The following is a 21,383-nucleotide window of genomic DNA, read 5'->3' on the forward strand; positions in this document are numbered from 1 at the left end:
CTCACTGACCTTCAACAATTTAACATACTCTGGAGGGAGACTACCCTCCCGTTTACCCATTTCTTCCAAGTATCTTGAATATATACCATCTTCCTGTGAAAAGAATGCACACATTAATGTTTGTGCACTGCTCTTTACTGAAATAAACTTCTGATGTAGAGCTACCTACAGTGATACTTCTGGAAAGAAAATGCAAGGGTTGGCTTTGTCAGACGGTCAAATCTGGACTGTGACTACATAATGTCTTTCAGTATCTCGTATCATGCACATGCTTCAACATATGCTCACCATCAAGCAGAACTCTGCATGCCCATTCCCAGATTATTCTGCATTAATTTAAGCAATTTCAGTATCTAAGACCAGAGGATGTATTGCTGTACTTTGTCTGATTTTTATATATATTTATAAATTCCAAGATTTTTATCATGGCTGAGTACTGTACTGAACCACTGAGTTTGTAATAGCAATCCTTCTCATGTGACTCTCCAATTCAGACTCAGAAAGGTGTGCATTCCTTTCCAAACTTTCAATGTTTTACGCTTTCTCAAGCAGAAATGAAACCTCGTAGGTTGTTTACACTCTCATATACCTCCCTCTGTCACTGCCTTTTGTAAATCCATTGCAGACCATGCTTGGGAGTCAGCTCAAAAAGCAACAACCTTACTTTGTCGACACTTCCAAGTGTTTTCTATTCCAGTAGATCCAAAACTGTATAATTTCTGTATATACCGAAAACAACACTAAAATGTAACTATGCATACTCTTAACTCTCAGTAGATCACAGTGACAAGTACTGGATCAATGTAGTACTGAGCAACTACAGTCATAATTTGGGTATGGATCTTCTAAGAAGTAAAAATGCAAAGTGTAGAATACCGTAACTTCTGGACCAGTGTAAACAGGAGTAGTGGGCACATCTTCAGGTCCACCCAGGGTATCTATTAAGCTGTCCAGTGCTGACTCATCCATACTAGCCTACAAAATAAGCAAATGATCATAGAAGTTACCATGGTGTACACAGCAAAAAAAAAAAAAAAAAAAAAAAAAAATCCTGAAGCATCTGGTGAATCTCCAGAAGACCCCTGGAAACCAAACCAAACCCCTTCTTTCAGTAGGACATGCACCATGTGTGCATTTATAAATTTATAAATTTTTCAGTCAGAACTGTTTTAAACTTGTTCTCCGATGTCAGTAACAAGATAATCTGTATTTATATATCAGCTGATATAGATGTACATATATGCAAACATAACTGAAGAGCGTAATTAACTTTAATTGAAAGTTGTGGTAAAAGTGATTTTAAATAAGTCCTATTTGACAAAACCTAAATGACACATCAGTAGTTTTTTACCTATTCTTTCAGTTGGCCCTTCACCATCATACTTAACTACTATGTATAAGTATTTCAGCAGTTACACATTTTTTTTTCTGAAAGTGAAGTGTTTCAGAGACAGAAGCACCCTCTGAGACATTTTTACAAGGGAAGCCATTTGCCTGGGACTGTGTTTACCAACATCAGTACTTGATTTATCAGCTGCAGCAACCACACTTGCACCAGCTGTGCCAGCAGAAGCTGCACCAGCCACTGTGGACATCTCAGATTTAGGCTGGAGAAATAAAGAGAAAAATGAAAACATGGTTTATTTCACAGTCCTATGTTAAAAATGCTAGAGACAAAACAAAATAAAATAGAGATGCTCTACTCAGGCATCCACATCTACTGTCCTTTTTATCTACACTTGGAATAACAGTGATTCTGCTGTGGGAAAGAAAGGATGCTATTTTAAGTACTCTACCTCTTTCTTTTACTTTGCCAGTAAAAGAAATCTGCAGTGCAGAAGGGCTACAAGGCCCCTTCCAAGTCTCTCTTGAAAGCCTTCATTTACTTCTGGCAGCTCTCAATACATCATTAAAGCCAGAGAAAATGGTGCTTGAGCAGGTGGGGTGAGAAATGCTGCAGGGAGTCAGGTGCAGGAGCAACACCACACAAAATGCAGAACTTCTGCATTGCTGACACTCATTTACTGCAGTTAAGTGGGATGTAGTAGAGATACAGGAGCCCTTCATGCTACCCAGACATGTGCAGACCAAAAGATCCAGACCTTGACTCTACCACATGCTTTTGCTTTGTATTTTTTCTCCACAAGTCCCCCTTTGAAATTACCTTTGTGACAAAAAGTGTGACATTTCTAGGTCCCAGGTTTTAGAGCAGCACAAGGATGTTTGTCATACACACCTTCAAACACAAGGTAGCCTTTGTGCTTTTCAACACTGTGGTTTTTGGGGGCCCAGTCTCACCTGATAATATTCAGCTTAAGAATCCACCTTGATGTGGATTTCAATAGCATGAATAATAAAAATTGGTTGTTGCTTATACTTGTACCTTTGCTGCCTCTGTGGGGGTTGGTTGTGGAGGCTGGTCAGCCTGAGTTGTAGCTACTTTTTCTGCATTATTTGGTTTAGAAGCTGTTGTCACAGAAGGTGAGGTTTGGTTTTTTGCCTGTGTAAAGATAAACTGCTATTAGATAGGGAGGGCTGGCTTTTCATTTCTTTTTAATTATTTTTGAAAATGAAAGACAGAAGAAAAATACCAGACACATCCCTCACCAAAAAAATAAAATTAAGGGAGAGAGAAAAAAATTATACAACTTACTTCACTGGGTTCCTTTTGCTTCTCTTCAGACAGCTGTTTATTTTGAGAGTCTGTTGGCTGTCATGAAATAAAATATTGAGATTATTTACCCTCCCCACCATTCAGTGCTATGGAAAGTAATCTATGCTAGTTCAAATAAACACAAAACAGATTTAAAGGTGGTTAACAAAACATTTCTTTGGCTGTCCTGAATTAATAAAGCATCCTGACTGTTCCCCCCAAACACCACATTTCCGCCCAGCAGCTCCCAGCTGTTTTGTGCACAGGAATGTTACTGATCACACAACAGTTTCATGTGGCACAGTAATAGCAGAGAGTTTTGCCTCTAAGTTAGTAAAAGACCAAAGCACAACAACTCTGCAAAAGTGAAAGTTAAGCACTTACCTTGGCTGACTGGGTGTTTTTTTCAGATCCTGCTTTGGTTGTTGGTGCTGACTGAAATATAAACAATAAGCAGAAATTAATATGCTTGATTATTTCTAAAAGGTTGGCTTATATAAAGCAGAATATCAGACAGGTTCACATTTGTGAGCACACATGCTGTGTAACCAATACACAGGGCTTTGATCTTGAAGTTTACAATGTCCTGGCAGAAGCTGCCAGGCCAGGGATCTGTGAGCATTCGAATGTGTAGAAACACACACTCACACACACTCCTCATATGGGGGATTGAAAAGAGACGGAAAGAAGAAACTAAATATAATGAATGAGCAGTTTGATTTACTGACCAAAAACCCCCGAAATTACCATTACCAAATTCTGAAATCATGACAAACATTATTTAATAAATAATTTATTATTTTTCAGTAAAATAATTATAAAAACACACAGTCCTTATGGAAAAGACATTAATGACTTAGATTCAATAGGGTATACACAGAGTGGGATAGATATATGCAATCAGTATCCTTATACTAAACACAACAGAAATTTGTATTTTTCCTCTCCTCTGTAACTTCCTAATGCTCATATTTTACAACACAGCTGAACAACCTGGCTTGGATAGTTATTAAATAACCGCACTTCCAGGATTTACATCTGAAAATTTTCTGCAGCCATGCCACAAAACTAATTCCTGTGATTCACTTCAACTCAAAGTACAGTGAGCAATAAATTACTACTACCAGAAACATGTAAGAACTAACACTGAAAAATTAAAGAATGGTTATAAGACAGGAAAACAAAAATGCCAGCCTCCTCACCATACTTTTCTTATCATTAGGTGGTAATTTAAATTTGTTCATTGCTTTAATTCTAGGGTAATCAGAGGTCTCTAGAAGAGACCATTCAGTCCAACCTTTCACCGCAAAAGCACAGTCTAAGTAAGATGGCTGAACATTTTTCTACCAAATTTTCATTACCATTCAGACATATCCAGCTTCTGTTTTTCATACCTGACAACATAGAGAAATTTGCTAAATTCGTTTACCACTTGATGGGCAAGTGTTCACACCCACATACTGAACTACAGACAACTTGGTTGGGAAATCCTGAAGATGCATTAAAACTGAGATGCTGTAAAACCAGTAAGGAACACACATCCACACACAAGTCAGTCACCACCAGAAGAACACTGATGGGGAGGGAGAACAAAAAACTCACAAAGTGAGGAAAAAAATTAAAAATAAGTTTTAAGAAAATCAAAACAATCACTTAAGCTCTCAGACTCATCCCTCCATCGCCCCCAGATTGCCTGTTTTGTATTTTCTTTTGATGCCTAACATGATTAAAACACAGCATTTCTTGGATTCAGTCATACTCTATATGCTCCCACTTATCCATCCTTTAACTCAAAGACACACACATCCATTTCTGCACCTGTGCATTAAACAATCCTACACTGAAAGGTAATCCTAAATTTTCACAATTTTTAAGCTAAGTAAGGTTGGATGTATTTCTGTAACATCTTTAGCAAAGATGAGACATGAGATGTCCTTCAGCAGTAAGACTGCAAAAATGGGACAGAAATGCAAGAATGAGGTTCAAGAAACACAGAGTTTGACTTTTGCTGCTGTGGGACTGCTGCCTGATGAGGACTTTAAGTACCCTGCTGTCAGAGCACAAATTCAGGTTTTCCTTATATACTTTTCAGAAGAAGAAGAACAACATATCTTTTTTTTGCAGGACAGTAAAATATATGCACTTGCATTTCTGCCAACACCCTACAAAACCTTCCCAGAACATTAAATACAAATTCTCAACCTGCCAAACCAATTATAACCAACTGCAAGTCTTTTTTTTTTTTAAATACTGTAAATATTTTTTTACTAAATACTTAATGCACCTCTTGCGCATGGGGTATGCATTACTTCTTATTCTTCTTCTATCTTTTAAAATGTTCAGAATTGCTTGTACTATAAATTTATCTATGACAATGCTGAATATATGGACCCATGTGGGGGTCCACATGCTTTGTTTCAGGACTTACACACATGGGGATGCTAAGGCCACACTAAAATCCATGATCATAAACACACACGTGCTCTTATACACAGACACATCTATTTAAATACACTTTTAGCAATGACAAAGTTCAAATCCGATTAAAATCAGCAAGCAAGTAAAACAATTTTAGTAGAAGACTATACATTTAGAGGGAACTGTTCAGTCATCCTTTAAGCAGAGTCAGCTGTGAGCAGCCCCAGCCTGAAGCCATGGCATCAGCTGACAGTGTGCGCTGAATTCCTATGGAGAAAAAGATGTTTCACCTCCCCTTCAACTGCCTGCTCCCATCTGCTCTGTGCCAGGATCTGAGAGAAGGCATTTTAAGCTGACTCGGGAAAGTGAAAGATAGCCCAGAAAAGAAAATAGTATTTTTTACCTAGTTCCCTATTTTATACATGTAAAAGAAAGAGAGCTGAACAGGATGTGTTTTTGGCAGTGGCAGCACCTGCTTCCTCTAATCCCCCTGCAGGGGTGTCTAGTCCTCCAAACTCTCCATCTAAACCCAGGCTTTGCCTACAGAACAGGAAGTTTCACATTCCTTCCTCTGCTGCAGCAGCTCACAGCTTTCTCAGAGAGACATAATACTGAAGGTTCATTAGAGACAAAGGATACACATACAGAGAAATGAAAGCTAAATAAAGGCCCAGAGCACGTTTAAGAGTAGTGGCACACTAGAAAGACTCTAGAAAAGGCAAATGAGATGTGGTTACAGCAGGCAGTTGGGAAGGAGTTACCAATTTGCAAGAAATTTAGGACTAGATATTAAAGTGACTCAGCAACCTTACTTCTTTTCAAAGAAGTCTACTGTCAAACACGCAAGTGACTTGCTTAATCCAGCAGGAGAAAGACACCAACAATGCAACAGACATTAAAAGAAAACACTAATTATCTTAAGACACGCAAATGCGGGACACTGTTTCAAAGGGATTCGTGTTTACCAGTCTTACAGCGCTGAAGAATGCCTCCACTCCTCTATTTTTGGCTCATTTACCATGTTCTTTTGAGAGTTATTTTAAATTTCAAGTAGGGAAAGACCATAACTATTTTCAGGTAGCAGTCTGGGCTAAACCATATGGAGAACTGCAGCAGTAACGAACATGATACAAATGAGTTTACCCACAAACATAACAGGAGGAAGAAACCAGAGACTTGCTGATACCTTTATTTATGAGTAATGATGATTGTACACAAATGCAAGAGGCTTAATTGTCATCCAGCTCGCTGCTATCAGTCTAAGTCTTAGATGTGTGCATGGAGGAAAAGAGTTTTAAAAGGTTGACGGAAATGTAATGATTAAGCTCAACTGCAGAGAAGGTGGAGATAGGTGCTCCACCTAGATGAAGATACACGTCAGAATGACCAGAGACAAAAGTTACAGCAAAGAAATTTCCCATTTGATAAACGGAAAAAAATCATCATAATGATGCCACAATCTGGCTGCCCAGATACCCTGCGTAACACACTGTAGGTGTTCAAAAGGTGTTTGGCAGTGCCATTTACCTGCAGAGTTGGCCCTGCCTGGTCGACAGGACCTCCAGGGGTTCACCCTGACCACTCAGGCCCTTACACAAGGTGCAGGCAGCCCTAACCTTTACTGCCATGCAAGTCCCTGCTGGTCTGCTTTGGTATTCAATGTTTTTGTTGGTCTCACTGTTAGGATTGTGGAAAATGAAAGAGGGGGAGAGTCATTAATCATTTGTTTAAACAACACAACTAACTTCTGCTAGGCAATGGAAGCGTAAGGGAGGATTATGACTGTCTTCTAACAAGTAACGCACATGACTGATGACACAGCTCTGACCAAGTAAATTCTAGTCATAAAACAAGACAGAGCAGGCACAAAGGACAAAGACAAGGGAGCCATCAGACAGAGAAAGATGGGAAATTAGTGAGGAGGTGCAATCGCATACACAGAAGAAGCTGAAGCTCGTCCTGAATTTGCTGAATATGTGAAAAATTATAACCAGGTAAATAACACTGCAATTACACTGGAGGGAGCTATATACATGTTACAAAGTGGGACAGAGCTATAATTAAACACTGTCATTAACATTTTGTTTTTTACTGCTATCTTAAAAACCTCTGAGTAGCATTTATTAGATACCTTTTGCAGAGGGAACTAAGCTGCAGATAAGAAATACGGAAAGTAAAGTCACTCAGTATCCAAGAGCTAAAAAAAGAAATTCCATGGCTTCATACATTTGTGTTTAACTGCAAGCATAATTTTTTCAGGAATTCTTACCCTGGTTTCAGACGGCTTCATAATTTGTGGTTTTGATGCATCTGCAGAGGGAGACTGCTTTTGAGAGAAAAAAATAAATTAAGGAACTTTATCTTTGTTATACATTTGTATTAAGCAAGCATAAACAATCTGAATTCATCAGTTATCCAGCTAAAAATTAAAAAACAGAGTTATCATTTTAGATCTTTTGCCTTGCCTGTATTTCTGCAATACATACATGAAGAATTTTGACAGTGTGCTGATGCCCACTGACATGTAATGATAGCAAATTTTGCATCTTGCATCAAAACAGACTCAAATCCTGCTCTCACACTGAGGCACACACACTTACTGTGCATGATTTGTCCACACTTATTCTTTTCTTTTTAGCAAAAAATGGACTTATGGATTCACTAATCTGTCATACAAAATATTTAATACTAAAGTAGCAAACTCAAATATGTTGAGATAAAAAGGAATACTTAATATCTATCTAATACACACACGCACAAATGTTTCTACATATGATGTGACCCTTTTGCAATTCTGCAAAGGACATGGTCTGTTTCCCTAACTTCTGGGATGCCAATTCAAGAAGAGCATGTTGTACTTCTGTTGTGGCTGCATCAAACTTCAAAGCCCAGAGATGAATATTCCAGTTGTCTCATCAATACTTTATACAGATGTAATACTACTCCTCTATTCCTGTTTCGCATTCCTCTGCTCAAAGCTGTGTTTTTCAGTATTTTGTAGATGCTCTAAGGTGTATTCTATGATTCTATGATTTGCCATCTCCATCACACTAACAAAAGGTTTTCAATAACCCTTTAATATATTTCTGTACCATCAGGTAAATTTGTAGGCAACAAGGTATTTTTCATCATTCACTCTTTATTAGTTTTGCCTCTCCTTTTCTTTCTTCTCCAAGAAATTAATCTGAATTCCTTCTACATGACTAACAAGTAGGTATCTGCTCTACACCTTCATATTAGTCATCCTAGTCTCTGTCTATTTAATAAAAACATTTCTCTGAGCCCTTCTCCCTTCCTCCCCTCAGAAAACTCCTACCAAACCACTGTCTTACAATGCACTGAAAAATTCCTTCCCAAGTCCCAGCACAGCAGCACCACTACAGCCTGCAGAGATTAGCAAAAACCTCCCAAAACCTCAGCTGCTTCTTTCTACCCTGTTCAGCTGGAGGGCAGTGACCAGGAGAAACAAAGAGTGTAAATGTTTGTGGAGGAAGAGAAGTGGTTTGAAAGTAGCAAAACAGTTCAATGCACAGCTGCTGATCAGTGGTTGTGGAGAACACTGAGCCTTGTGGACACTTGGGGTTGACTCAGGGAAACAAAGCCTTGTCCTGGGGAGTCAGACAGGGGAAGAGCACACAGGGAGCACCGTGACCTTCCCTCACACCACCACAGAGTGCCTCGCCTCATTTACTTTCTGCCTGAATTCCACAATACTCAAGACCTCAAATTTTCCACTCTGTCCCCCCGAAAAGCCACTACAAGGAAGAAGGGGGTCCTTGTTCTTCCAGCCCTTTAGCGAGGGGGTTGTGCAGCCATGCTGAGCCTTGCAGGCTGACAACCAAGAGGCTGCTGAGGTGCAGCACTCAGACATGTGTCAGGCGTGGAGGTAAATATTAAAGTGCTGCCTGGCAACCAGCATAACAACAGCCTGACGCAGAGCTGCTCCAGCCCGGGCAGGCACACCCTGCTCGCTGCCATGGAGGGGAATCCCACCGTGGCATGGGCCAGACACACCCCACTGAAAGGTTGGGTTGCCAAACAGCGAGGGATGGACTGGATCAGGAGGCTGGGGCTGGGCAGAGAGGGAGGGGTGTCCTTTGAGCTGTCAGGGACACCTGAAGGGCATAGCCAACAGCAGAAGGACAAACAATTGTGATCAGTGCTGATTCCTGTTCTCTTGCCTAGAAAGAGGCGTGGGTCCTGGAGGGTGGTCCTGGCCACAATGGGGTCCCAGCCTGAGGGTTGTCTGTCAGACAGTTCTTCTACAAGCTGGGAGTAGAGGCAAATCCATAGCAAAACATCCAGGACCACAGGTAGTCCACAAGCAGGGAGGAATATGGACATGCTCCCTGCATCAGACTCCCACAACCACCACAGAAGGGACTTGAAAGACAGAGAAGAGGTTACAGGATAACAGTGATTAAGTAAAGAGTGATCCCCTGTTAATGAGTTGTGGTGGGGGAAAACAGTTTTCCCCCTGAAGCTATAAAATGGTAAACCCCCAGGGGGTGATGACCCTTGAGGTTTGAGCCAATGAGCGCTTTTTCAAAATATAAACATATCACACTTAGACTGGAAAAGAAAGCAGTTGTAGTTGTTGTAGAAGGAGCCATGTTGTGAAAGCCATGAGCTGAGGGGCCCTCAGCCCCACTGGGGGCTGAGCCCCCCCCCAGCCCCCCGGCTGGGGGCTGCAGGGACTTGGAACAGTGTTAAACTGGGCTAAGTACCTGTAGCCGAGAAAGCTGAGAGTTCTTCTCCACCGTGAGTGGGCAGATGGAGCAGCGGCAGGAGCAGTGTACAGAGGGTAGAGAGCCAAGAGATAAGGGAGAAGCACAGCAAGCAAGCATGCAGCCGAGCAAGAGACAGAGAGTTGTCTGAGAGAAAGAGAGCCAGCAGCAGAGAGAGCAGAACTAAGCTCTAGAGAGAGAGTTGGGGTAAGAACTGAACCAAAACCCACCAAACTCCTTTTGTGACCTCTCCTAAGTGGAGAGGATGGACTCCTACTGAATGGAAGTCCTAAACGCAGCATGCACTGCAGAGAGGAGCTGAAAAGCTCAAGGTTTTCCCGGAGCTGGACCGGGACGGCCAGAAGGAATGCAGAGGGGGTGACCTTGGCCCTCCCGCTGCTGCTGCCAAGCTGGCAGTTTTGAGACAGACCACAGGAGCTCTGCAAAGGGGGCTTGAATCCCCTGAAGATAGGGACCGTCACGAAGGCTTCTGCACTTTGTTGACATGACGCGGTGAAGCGACCTGTGTCCGGGTGAACACAGCCCACAGAAGAGAAGACCCTCGCTTGGAGACAAAGGGCCGAGAGGGCTTGGATACCCCCCTCGTGTGTGCTGGCAGAGATCCAGCTACAGCTGCTGCATGAAAGAAGAGAGCCTGTTGCCTTAGAGACACTGCTGCTCTGAAAGTAGAAAGGATCTCTTCCTTCTTTCCTCCTGGACTTTTATTTGGAAGGGAGAAGAGATTTGATCCATTGTAAATACTGTTTTATCATGGTAGAGATAGTTGAGATTGTGTGTGTAATGCATTGTAATATTTATTTTGTACAGTCATTGTAATATATTCCCTTCCCCTCATTTTGAGTCTCGTGTGGTATCTGGAAAACCCACCTCACACTGGGTTGAGATGTGGGAGGGGGGCTAGGACTCGAGAATTGGATTTTGGGGCTCTCAAACCATGACATTACCCCACCCTGGTGATGGGCAGTGTGACAGCTGTGGGGTCACAGCCTGTCCTCTCATCGGCCCATGCAGCTGGCACGACAGGCACAGGAGCTGACCAAAGGACCTCAGGTGTTCTTGAGCTACAGAATGGTTTTCCAGGAAGAGCTGATGGAGAAACCTGAGATTTAATCTGAAATTTGTCTTTATGCTACTGTTGAAAGAGAAAAGCCACAGAAGCCAAGAAGTGGGTTAGTAAAACTCCACAAAAAACCTACCCAAAATTGGTTGTCTAGTCTCACTGTGTGTACCTCAGAAATCTGCAAGTAAAAAGGAAAATGTGACAAGAGAAGAAGAAAGAAATGGTGACAAATACCAAAAGATAACAATTTTAACTGCTCAGATGATTGGATGTAGATGCCTTTTGGAAAAAGAAAACAGCAGGTGAAGAAATTCATGACAGGTCTTGGCTACAGACAGATAAAAATCACTGAAACTATGCAACACAGTGAGAGATATTGTCAACTAAAACTTTAAGTTCTGGAAATTCATGGAGAAGATTCATCAGACTGAGGATGGTCACTACTCACCCTCAGAAAGGAGCACAATGCACCTGATGGAGACCTTCAAAACCACAAGAGATGCTGAAAACATTTGCCAAGCAACCCATACAGAAACACGTAGATGATAACAAGAGAATAAATAAGAATGAACTGTTTGGTCAGGAATAAAGCAATGAACCTTCAGAGGACATGCTGTCAGTGCAACTTTTCACAGTACTTGTGGTAGTATTTTCTCAATGAAACAGGGAAGTTTGTCAGCTTGCAGCCTGAAGGGATCTCTGACACTGGTGGTAGGTTGAAGACAATCAGATGCAGCAACACAAAACCCCCAAAGCAGCAGCAATACTGACAAAAATATGTGAAGGCTATAGAGCCATAGACTGAGACACTCTTGCCAAAAACAAACAAGGAAAGAGCAATCTGAGGGAAAATAATATGTTACTGTGACAACATAAATGTAAATGTGATATATAAGTTTCAACCTTTTTGACGTGACCTTCTCTAGGTCAAATGCTAGGACAATTTTGGCCATCACATTGAAGCACATACGGATAAAGAAAGATCTGAGGACAGATTTAGGGGGGAAAAAAATGAAGAAAAAGTATGTATGAGGGACAGCTTAGTGACAGGAAAAGCAAGTCAGCACATACCTTTTGTACGCTGGTCAGGAAGCCAATAAAATGGGAAACAAAGAAAAAACTGACTTACTCTGTAACAATCTCTCAAGTTAGAGCTCAAACATATTCCTCCTAGAGAGAAGGAAGAATTCCTTCTGTGGCAAAGACTACTTAGATGATGCCTCCGACCCTGGCAGCCCTTGAGAGAGTTTATATAAGTCTTTTCTGAGTGATCTACCTGAATTCAGACTAGAACAGACGACTGAAGAGCCATCCAAATATACTTCTGGCCTTAACACAGTTTACGTATGAAAGAGCTGGGACAGCTTCTCAGGCTCAGAGCTGACATCAACTCTATGATTCTAATATGACTAACTTATAGGGTTACCTCACACCAGCTGTGTAATGCAAGGGGAAAACCTAATCTGCTTGATTAGAAATGGTTCTTTACATGAATGGTTCTGATATTAAGCTTTAAGATGTGTGCTTGTAAGATGTGGGCAGCAAAAGCTCTTCTAGAGAACTACTGTGAAAAATAACGGGTTATTTCACTGAAGTGTAAAATAGCACTTGAGCTGCTACAGGTTAAATCTCTCACTTGGTTTGACAGCATGTGCTAAAGGCTATGCAGTTCTGTGATCTGTGGCATAAACACAGTTTGATTAATTTTCCATTAAGCCCACAAGGAGTTGTGAGACACTATCTGAGCCAACATCTGTGCGTGTGGACATGTACAAATAAATACATAAAGATATAAACATGTATATTAAGGCTATGCAGCAGCTAAGACATGCGGTGATTTAAAAGTGGAAAAAATTCAGCACTAACTCTATATAAATTTTACTGTAGCGGTATCTATAACACCTGAGTTAAAAACTACAAATTTGAGTGCTTCTGTGTCATTTTCCATCCCAAGTAATTTTGGAAATATCCTTTTACTTTGTAATTACTGTTCTTATATGTAGTTGTGCTATTAAGTTGTTACAAAAAACAACACCTTTTTAAGAGAAAGGTAAAAATCCACACACAACCAAGAAAACAATGTTCTTTTCAAGATTTCAGGCTCTCAGTTAATTGTGCGGAAGTTTAATATTAAGAACTTAACGAAACGGAGCAGCAGGATACAGGTTTCCAATTAGCACCTGTGTATTACTCAGACACTGGTATATTTACATAAAACACTGCTAATATACAGGCTGTTATGCTGTCCCGTTGTGATCAGTTTCTTTGCAGAAGTGATCAGAATGATTCCTAAACAATTTACAGTGCAAATTCTAATGACTGACTTTGCCATGTGCCTCTTTCATTTCTAAAGCCCATTATCATTACTGAAACTCACCAACACTGCATGTTATAAACAAAGCCTACTGCCCCTCTCAGCCACTAAGGGGGGTGGGGGAAAAAAAATCCTTGGAGTACAGTTGGTAGTTACTTTTTCTGTAGCTACGATCTACCTCAATCTAAAATTCTTTCCTAGAGTTGTTACCTTAGGCAGTTTTTTTAGTTCATGCTATTGTAGATCAATTCATCAATATACCTGGTTTTAAATACCTGTTTTTAAAAAAACCCAAACTAACAAGAAGAAACCCTCTCTCTACAGATGCTTCCTGTGCTTTTATCATTCATGAACTCAGCTGTTATGAATATAACTGAAAAATGCATAAAATCTATTATTATAGATTATATTATATAATATAATTAATTAATTATAAGGAATATATTTATTATACATCAATTAATATAATTAATATTAATTCTATTAATATAATTATAAACATAGAAAATAAAAATAAATATATTAATTATAGATATATTATATATTATAGATAGATATATAATATATAAATCTATTATTAGAGTTTAAATTTCTACAACTTGATAAAGACAACAAGAAAAGTAATTTTAGAGAAAAACTGACTGCCCCTTAGAGCTAAGAAACATGATTTTGCTCTGTGCCAATATGCACTCACAGACCAGCGCAAATGTGAAGAATAAAGTGCAGTAGAGCTGATGCACACGCATCTGCAAAGGACACACAAACCTCAAAGGGCATGTTCTGAACAAAATTAAACTGCACTGAGACTCAGGGAACAGAGCCCGTGTTTGAGAAGATGGGGGGGGGAGGGGGATCATGCCTGGAAGAACCATCAGGAGAGACTCAGGATGTTCCTGCCTGAAGTGCCATCCTAGGAGCCCTCCAGAAGAGGATTTGCTGTCTGACAACCTCTAAACTCTCCATATGCACTCTCCTGCTAAATGACGGTAAAACTAGTAACAAACAGTAGGTTTATGTCAGCGCTTCTTTTCCCCAACGGAAAGTCAACTGCAGTAAATCAGAGACCAGACCAAAAGACTGCTGATAACACAAGACTATGTCTCTCTGCAAAACTCAGTTCAGAAGATGATCTGGCTTGCTACTGTGGAAAAGATTAATCCCACAAATTCATCATTCTGCAATTTTCTCACCACACAGAACAAGTATTTGCAGCAATTATTAGTCTGTACCCAGGAGCAAGATTAACCATCACTGAGAGATGCTGAAAGACACACAGGAAACAAAGCCATTTTCTCCTGAAATAAAAACATCATAGATTTTTATAAGAGACTGGTCTGAACCAGGAAATTGAAAAGCTGATTAGCTCGTAAAGCCTTTTTACAGCCTCAAGTGCTGCTAAATTTATTGATCATCATGGAACATTGAGCCAGACAACTTCCATAACACAGACTCACTCCTATTGGTTTCTTCTATTTTGAATACCAGAATAAAATTTCTGCTATCTTGGAACAGAGAAGAAACTTGGCAATATTTAATCACTGAATGTTATGTATCAGCTAAAGCTGGCTAACCATACTGCTTAATTCTAACATAACAGGTTTTTTCAGCAGTGGTTTTTGAGACAACCTATTTGAATTTGGTGACACTACTTCAAATGTTATCAAGCAAATCAGTGAACGAGATCTGTATCATATTTACCACAGAGTAGAACAAGGCTTCACACCACCTAGAAATTAACTGATCTGCCAAACAACCTTTCAGTTAGATTTCTATTTTAAGATGTCTGAATTTCAGCAACCTAATTCAAGTTCAAAGCTTAATACTGGCATGTTTGCTTTTCTTTATTTCATTAACTATTAAGACTCTGAAACAGCTTTATGCTTAAACAAACAACAACTGAGGGTAGTGAACGACAATTCACTCTAAACAATTTTTGTACCATTTGACTCTTTCTCAAACTTCCAACACCTCTGTTTATGCTACTTATTTGCAGGAAGTTAGGGTTGTGCAGAAAAATTTAGAATTATCCCACAGGTAATGATAAGAAGCACTGTGCATTTGTTTGTGGTTGTTTACTTCTTTTGGAAGCAGGAAAAGACTTTGATAATTGGTCAGAAATCATGCACACTGCCTAAACATGAAGAACCCTTACATACTCACAATGCAACTTGTGACCACAAGAAATTACTTAAACTCCAGTGTGCAGCGTGGTTACTGCTTTAAAGGCTTTACTACATATGAAGGCAACTTCTATGTAATGTCCTTTCATGATGAGGGAAAGCGATCAGGAAAGAAAGACATTACATGCCAAGCGGGTAACAGACTTCATATGCTGCCTTCACATCTGTGTGTCTGCAAACAGACCACGTCAATATCACAGGCTGCACACTCCTTGTTCCTTTTAAATTACATCAACAATCTGCTTTAAACACACTGTTCTTACTTCTCTTTAAAAACGTGCTCCTCAATTACCGCCTCTTGGAAACTTCCTGTTTCTGCGCCTATAAATTCAACAAGGTGGTGCACACTGAAATTTCACTTTCATTCAGTCATATTCAAATATTAGAAGCAGTGCTCCAGTCCAGTCACGGCTCTTCTCAGGTTCCCACTCTGCACAATACAGCATTACAGTAATGTATGAGCTGGTCACTGCAGACGAGCTCTCCTTTTTTTGTAGGCAGTTCAAAAATCCTTTTTTTCAGTTCTACCTCCTGCACACTGTTAGCATTTAGCTGCAGCTAACTGCTTCCATTTCTGTGTGTTGTTTCAAACACGAGAATGTTCCACACCTATCTGTAGCAGCAAACTGCAGCCTGATAAGTAAACACTATGAAAACAGGAGATTAGGTGCCAGCCACATGCCATACAGCGCTGCTGAGCTCAGCTGGGATTTGTGTCACTTGGTCTGCAGTGTTGCAAAACCCTGCTCAGCAGAGCTGGGATAGAACCAGGGAATTGCAACCAGAACCAGTACTCTATAAAGGCGGGGTGTGGTGGGATTAAAAAGAAATGGTACGTAAAAGAGGACTTCATTTTATGACTGAAGATCTCCGAGGTTATGAGCTTGATTACTTCTATTACAACAATGAAGCCAGGCCATACTCAAGTTGAGCAGTACTGTGAATTAGAAACAGCATTTTTCACCACAAGGATGCAGAAACAAAATATTATTCATGAAGCTGTATGAACTGATACACACACAGTCCTGGTGGCACTGGTTACCAAAATGAATGGAAAACAATAAAGGAAAATAAACAAAACCTACCAAGTCAAGGAATCTTAATAGAACTTTGCTGTGAAAAGATCATCTAGAGATAACACTGCATAAACAGGGGTGATGGTGGTAGGTTGTTGGGATTTTATCTTCAATCATTTTAGAAAAATTCAACATTGTTTTATCATTTCCATTTAAAAAGAGGCAGACTGGGGCACTTCTTGCTTCAGCAGTGACTTCCCTCCTGGGGATCAAAAATGTTAATTTTCTAGTTGGCCCAAGCAATCCTACTAAGCATGGCATAAAGGCAGGCACAGACCTGACTTCCTCCAGAACCAGAAGGGTTTGTGAACCTTAAGGAGTTCCCAAGGAGTATCCAAGGCCACCGACCTCTCCTGTCTCCCTGCCAGGCTCTTCCTTTGGCAGATGAGACTCAAGTGTTAGTGAGTGGAGACATTCTCATCTCAGGATAAGAAAGGGTAGAAATGGTGAGAATGCAGAGGTTGGAGAACTATTCACTGAAAAAGCAGTTCCTTTCCTTTCTGGACTCCTCTACCGCCACTCCGTATCCTCCAAGAGCCACCATCTTCAGAGCAGCACAGCTTTGCCTAGATTTCAAACTAGGAGTGTATGCCTAAAGTGCAAAGCTCTAGATGTGAGAAAAAGTGGTCATGGAGCTCGTTTCTGCAACTCCAAGATCAGAAACAGAATTTTCTTCAAGTTCAACACACCCTGCATATCTAATCATTCAAAAAAACCCCAAACCAACCCCCCCAAACAAACAAACAAAAAAACCCCCAACAAAACCAAAACCCAACAAAAACCCCAACCCCCCAAAAAACCACACAACCCACTCCCAAGCCCCTAAACCAAAAAAGCACCATTCTATACAAAAAGCTGATAGTAACAAATAAGCTACTCTACTGTATGTTTTATATCAATCTAAAAAACCCTAACATTGAGGAAGCTAGTTGTCAAAAAAAAAAAAAAAAAAAAAGAGATCAAACACTCAGCAAAGGTGTCTGCAATGTTCAAGAATTCTGGGCTATTTAATGTACTATTTTCACTTTCTCCAGAGAAAAGAGGCGTAAGTATTATACTACCAACAATAAGCAAACAGTGGCATACCTTAAGCAATACCCACCTACCTAATTTCTACTACTGCAGAAAGAATACAGTTTATTGAAAAATATTATTTTTTCCATATGTGTGCTGTATCAGATGTTTCAGCATCTTTTAGGTTATATATTTTTAAGAATACTAAAGTATTGATACCTAAGCACAGTTCAACCAAGACGTTGCTCTTACAGATCACCACACCCTGACTACGCAATACGCTGTATGTGCCATAGGCATATAGGCTCTGCATTTGTATGCCAAAAAAATTATGCAGGTCTTGGAAGCAGGAACAGCGTGGGCTGTGAGCAAGAAAAGAATGCCAACCACACCCCAAAACAAAAACATAAATACAACAGCAATATAAGAACAACTTAGACACCACTTTAAAAGTTTGTTTCTCCTTCCCTCTCTACTTCCAACTGCTTACGTCAGGTGGTGTTACAGCGTCTAAAAAGGGTGTTTCCAGCATGTTAAAATAATTTTAGAAGCTAATTAACTACACACAGCTCGATCTGGAGCGTTTCAAGTCTGCTGTCAACTGAATCACGTCGGAAGCCTTGAAGTTGGCAGCCTGTGTTACTTCAGCCCACAAAACTCCCAGAAGACAGGGAGGGGGAGAAAGGAAAAAAAAAATATATAAAAAAGGGACTGCAACACGAACACAAATGAGCCTCAAGCAGAGGCAGCAGGAAAGCAGAGCCAACAAAAATAGCTAACTCACTTTGGATAGACGTGTGCCTTCTGTTTCCAGCAGGAATGGCAGGATGCGGCTGCTTTCCGCCCCAGCGCTGGAGCAGCTGGGGTTATGGCTTCCGGGAGTGCAGGCAAAGCCCAGCCCGTGTGCTGAGTGGCGCAATCTCCACCCACAGCACGGCTGCCTCCCTGCCAGCACGGCCCCACGGTGCCAGGCGAGGGGACCCAAACCAGCAGGTTCAGGCTCCGCTAGCACGGTGGAAGCGAGATACCACAATGAGCAAACCTGCCTCCCAATCCCGGGGTCGCTTCTGGTAAGTGGCTGGACGAAGGTCCCCCAGCAGGGACAGCTGTCAGCAGGCTGACACTGCGAGAGTCACACAGCAAAAGCAGGGGTGAAATGCCTGCTTGGGATGGTGCAACATTCAGCTTTCAAAAAGCTGTGTTCGCCTTTCGAGTTAGTTGCACTGGTGCCACAGAAAGGAAACCACTCATTTCCCCTCAACAGACCAATATTCCTATTAGAAGTCTACAGGATACCCCCCCTAAATTTGAACTGATTAACCAGGCTCCCAGAGTACACAAATGTTACTAATTGAAAGTCATTATCATGGTTTGGATCAGTTAAGGCCAAAACTTGACTGACTAGGAATTTTTTTAAGCATAACAAATCTAAATGATTTATATTAATTTATAAATTAAAAGGTTCTTCCTGAAATACTCATAGTGACCTGCTCTTGATTCTTTTTTTTTTTGGCTCTATAATCAAATTCTCAACACTTGTCATATGAGATTGTAACTTCAGATACCTTTTACTCAAAAATTATCCCTTTACAAGGTGCCTCTGTAAAGGTCATAAAATAAAAACTGGATGACAGTTAAATAAGGTATGCAACAAAAAGAAACCTAAACAGTAAATATACTGATAGTAGGAACCACTTTTGATGATAAACTAGATTAACTTATCCACTGCAGAAATAGTGGGACTTCACTCAAAGGTATTTAGTAACTGCCCTTTTTTATCTTGTGTTCCTGTTCATTGCATAAGAAAGCAGACTGAATGCCCCCTTAGAACAGTGATAATTTGGATGCCAGTTGAAAGCAAGTAGCCTTAAATTTCTTAAATCATTAAGGTCAAGAAGCTTTCTGTGAAAATCTGAAATCAAAGTAATTCTTACTGAATTTCCACTGTTGTTGAGCTCTTCCAGCACTGTTTCAAAAAACAGTCCATGATAGTAAAATGGGCAAAGACTCTCACTTCTCTAAGCTATGGCAGCCAGCCACAAAAAGAAAATTATTACTTGTTAAGAGCAATACAAAAAATCTGCTACATAAAAAGCAGCAAAACTTCATCTGTTATCAGTGGAATTACCACAAAAGAACACAAAGATGCAAGGAAGGTGGCTGGATCCATCTGTGTTCAATTATCAGTGCCTTCTATTAATAGCCATGATTGAACATTGAGCTAGAAACTGTCTGTGGAACTGGCAAAACCATCATTAAAGGCTGTAAAAGAAAACGCAGCAGCACTGGTAGGGGATCTTCTGCAGAGGGAGGAGGTTGGATCAGATTTTCCTCCTCACTGCTGGCTGATAATACTAGTAAGCCATGACCTCCAAAAGTTTGGGCACTTTTGCAGTTAATGTATAGAAGGAAGAGGCTGCTCATAGGCAACCAATAAATAATCCTGATGATCATAACCTTACATGAATCTACCTTTTTAGTCCATTTATCTGACAAGACAGATAAACGCTTACTGAAAACACCCGCAGTCAAACAGGACTCCACATCAAAGAGGAAAGAAAGGCCTGTGATAGATACAAAGGAGTCAAAATATCTGTTTCTGTTAAACACCTTTAAATTATTAATTTAGATTTGAGTCATGCAGAAACCAGGCATATCAAGGTTGCCATAGGCAGCCAAATAACATCCCTGCACATTGAGCAGAAGCAATGAGTACATCCTGGCTGCAATGCCAGGAACTCGAGAGTGACCAAACGAAGAGCACAGGGGTAAAATGAAGGCACAAAGAACTGTTCAGATGGAAAGCGCAATAAAAACAAAGCTGGACGGGGCAGTGCTGTCCCTTAGGAGTTGTCCATGTGACAGGTAACGACACAGGACAATCAGACTACCCACATCCATGACACAATGACAAGGCGTCATCACACACAACTTCCCGCATCTCAAAACTCAGAAATGCAAGTGGCCCAAGAAGGTACAAGCCATTAGTTATTATTACTTACTGACTAAAAGGAAAAATTATTTAGACCTAACATGGAGGCAGCAAAATGCCCTCTGGCTGTTCAATTCAGAGTAAGTCATTTCACCAGAGGGTATGAATATGTTAAAAAAATAAACAGCTTGAGCTGGAGCAACTAACTATCCTACTTCCCCTGCCTCTTCTAACGAGTTAGAAATTTATCTGGGATAAAATGCATCGATGATAAGTATTATTGACCAACAGAATTATTAAAGAATCAAAAGAGGTTTTGCACACAGGACACATTAAAGCTACATCAGGGGAAAAAAAATAAAGGAAGAAACAGCAGTTCCAAGTTGTCTAAGACCTGGTGGAGTATTTCTGATTGCATTAAAAGATTTGATCAGTTTGCAGCAAAAGAGAAAGGACTGCCTTGCCTCTTCAAGAAATACTTCTCTTCCTGCAAAATTTCTATTTTAAAAAAAACCAAAATCTCTGCAAAATTTTTGTTTCCAATAGATATTTTTAGAGACCAAAATAAGGGCAGAAAGAAATACAGCAAGCCAAATGAAAAAGCTACAGGTAGCACAAACTACAAGAACAATACATGTCTGAGTTTTGCTCTATTTTAAATAACATTACAGGCTCACAGGATATTATTAAAAATGAAAGATACAATTAACAGAAGATTTAGCCTAAGTAAAGAAAAGCAGAAATGGCTGAGTGGGAACTAAAATGGGTAAACTTAAAATAACTATCCAATAACAGTTACTATTAGACAGCCATGAGATAAATATTGTCATACTATATAATCTTTACCTATAAATATTTTGGAATGTCACAGAAACTGGGGAAACACCCAGTACTGATGAAATACATAGCCTAGGTTGTCATAACCTAATACAAAGCAATTCCTGGCAATTGCATTGCATTATTTTCATGATACTACCTTCCAGTTCTT

At 40.2% G+C, this 21,383-nt stretch overlaps 1 protein-coding gene across 11 annotated transcripts in view; it reads right to left on the minus strand.

Annotated features, from left to right (window-relative positions):
• CAST (calpastatin) overlaps nt 1–21,383 on the minus strand; it is a 61,820-nt gene that overhangs the window by 21,782 nt on the left and 18,655 nt on the right. For 9 of the 11 annotated variants that reach the window (XM_032675949.1, XM_032675953.1, XM_032675955.1 and 6 more), the window contains exons 4-9: nt 7,341–7,397; nt 3,038–3,088; nt 2,654–2,710; nt 2,384–2,500; nt 877–975; nt 10–93 (exon numbers count right to left, since the gene is read on the minus strand). In XM_032675949.1, the coding sequence (XP_032531840.1) occupies nt 10–93; nt 877–975; nt 2,384–2,500; nt 2,654–2,710; nt 3,038–3,088; nt 7,341–7,397 (465 nt within the window). The remainder of the gene's footprint in view (nt 1–9; nt 94–876; nt 976–2,383; nt 2,501–2,653; nt 2,711–3,037; nt 3,089–7,340; nt 7,398–21,383) is intronic. The other 2 variants (XM_032675948.1, XM_032675956.1) reach the window with 2 other exon arrangements.

The sequence above is a fragment of the Chiroxiphia lanceolata genome, chromosome Z, assembly GCF_009829145.1.
Source record: "Chiroxiphia lanceolata isolate bChiLan1 chromosome Z, bChiLan1.pri, whole genome shotgun sequence".
NCBI classification, from domain to species: Eukaryota; Metazoa; Chordata; class Aves; order Passeriformes; family Pipridae; genus Chiroxiphia; species Chiroxiphia lanceolata.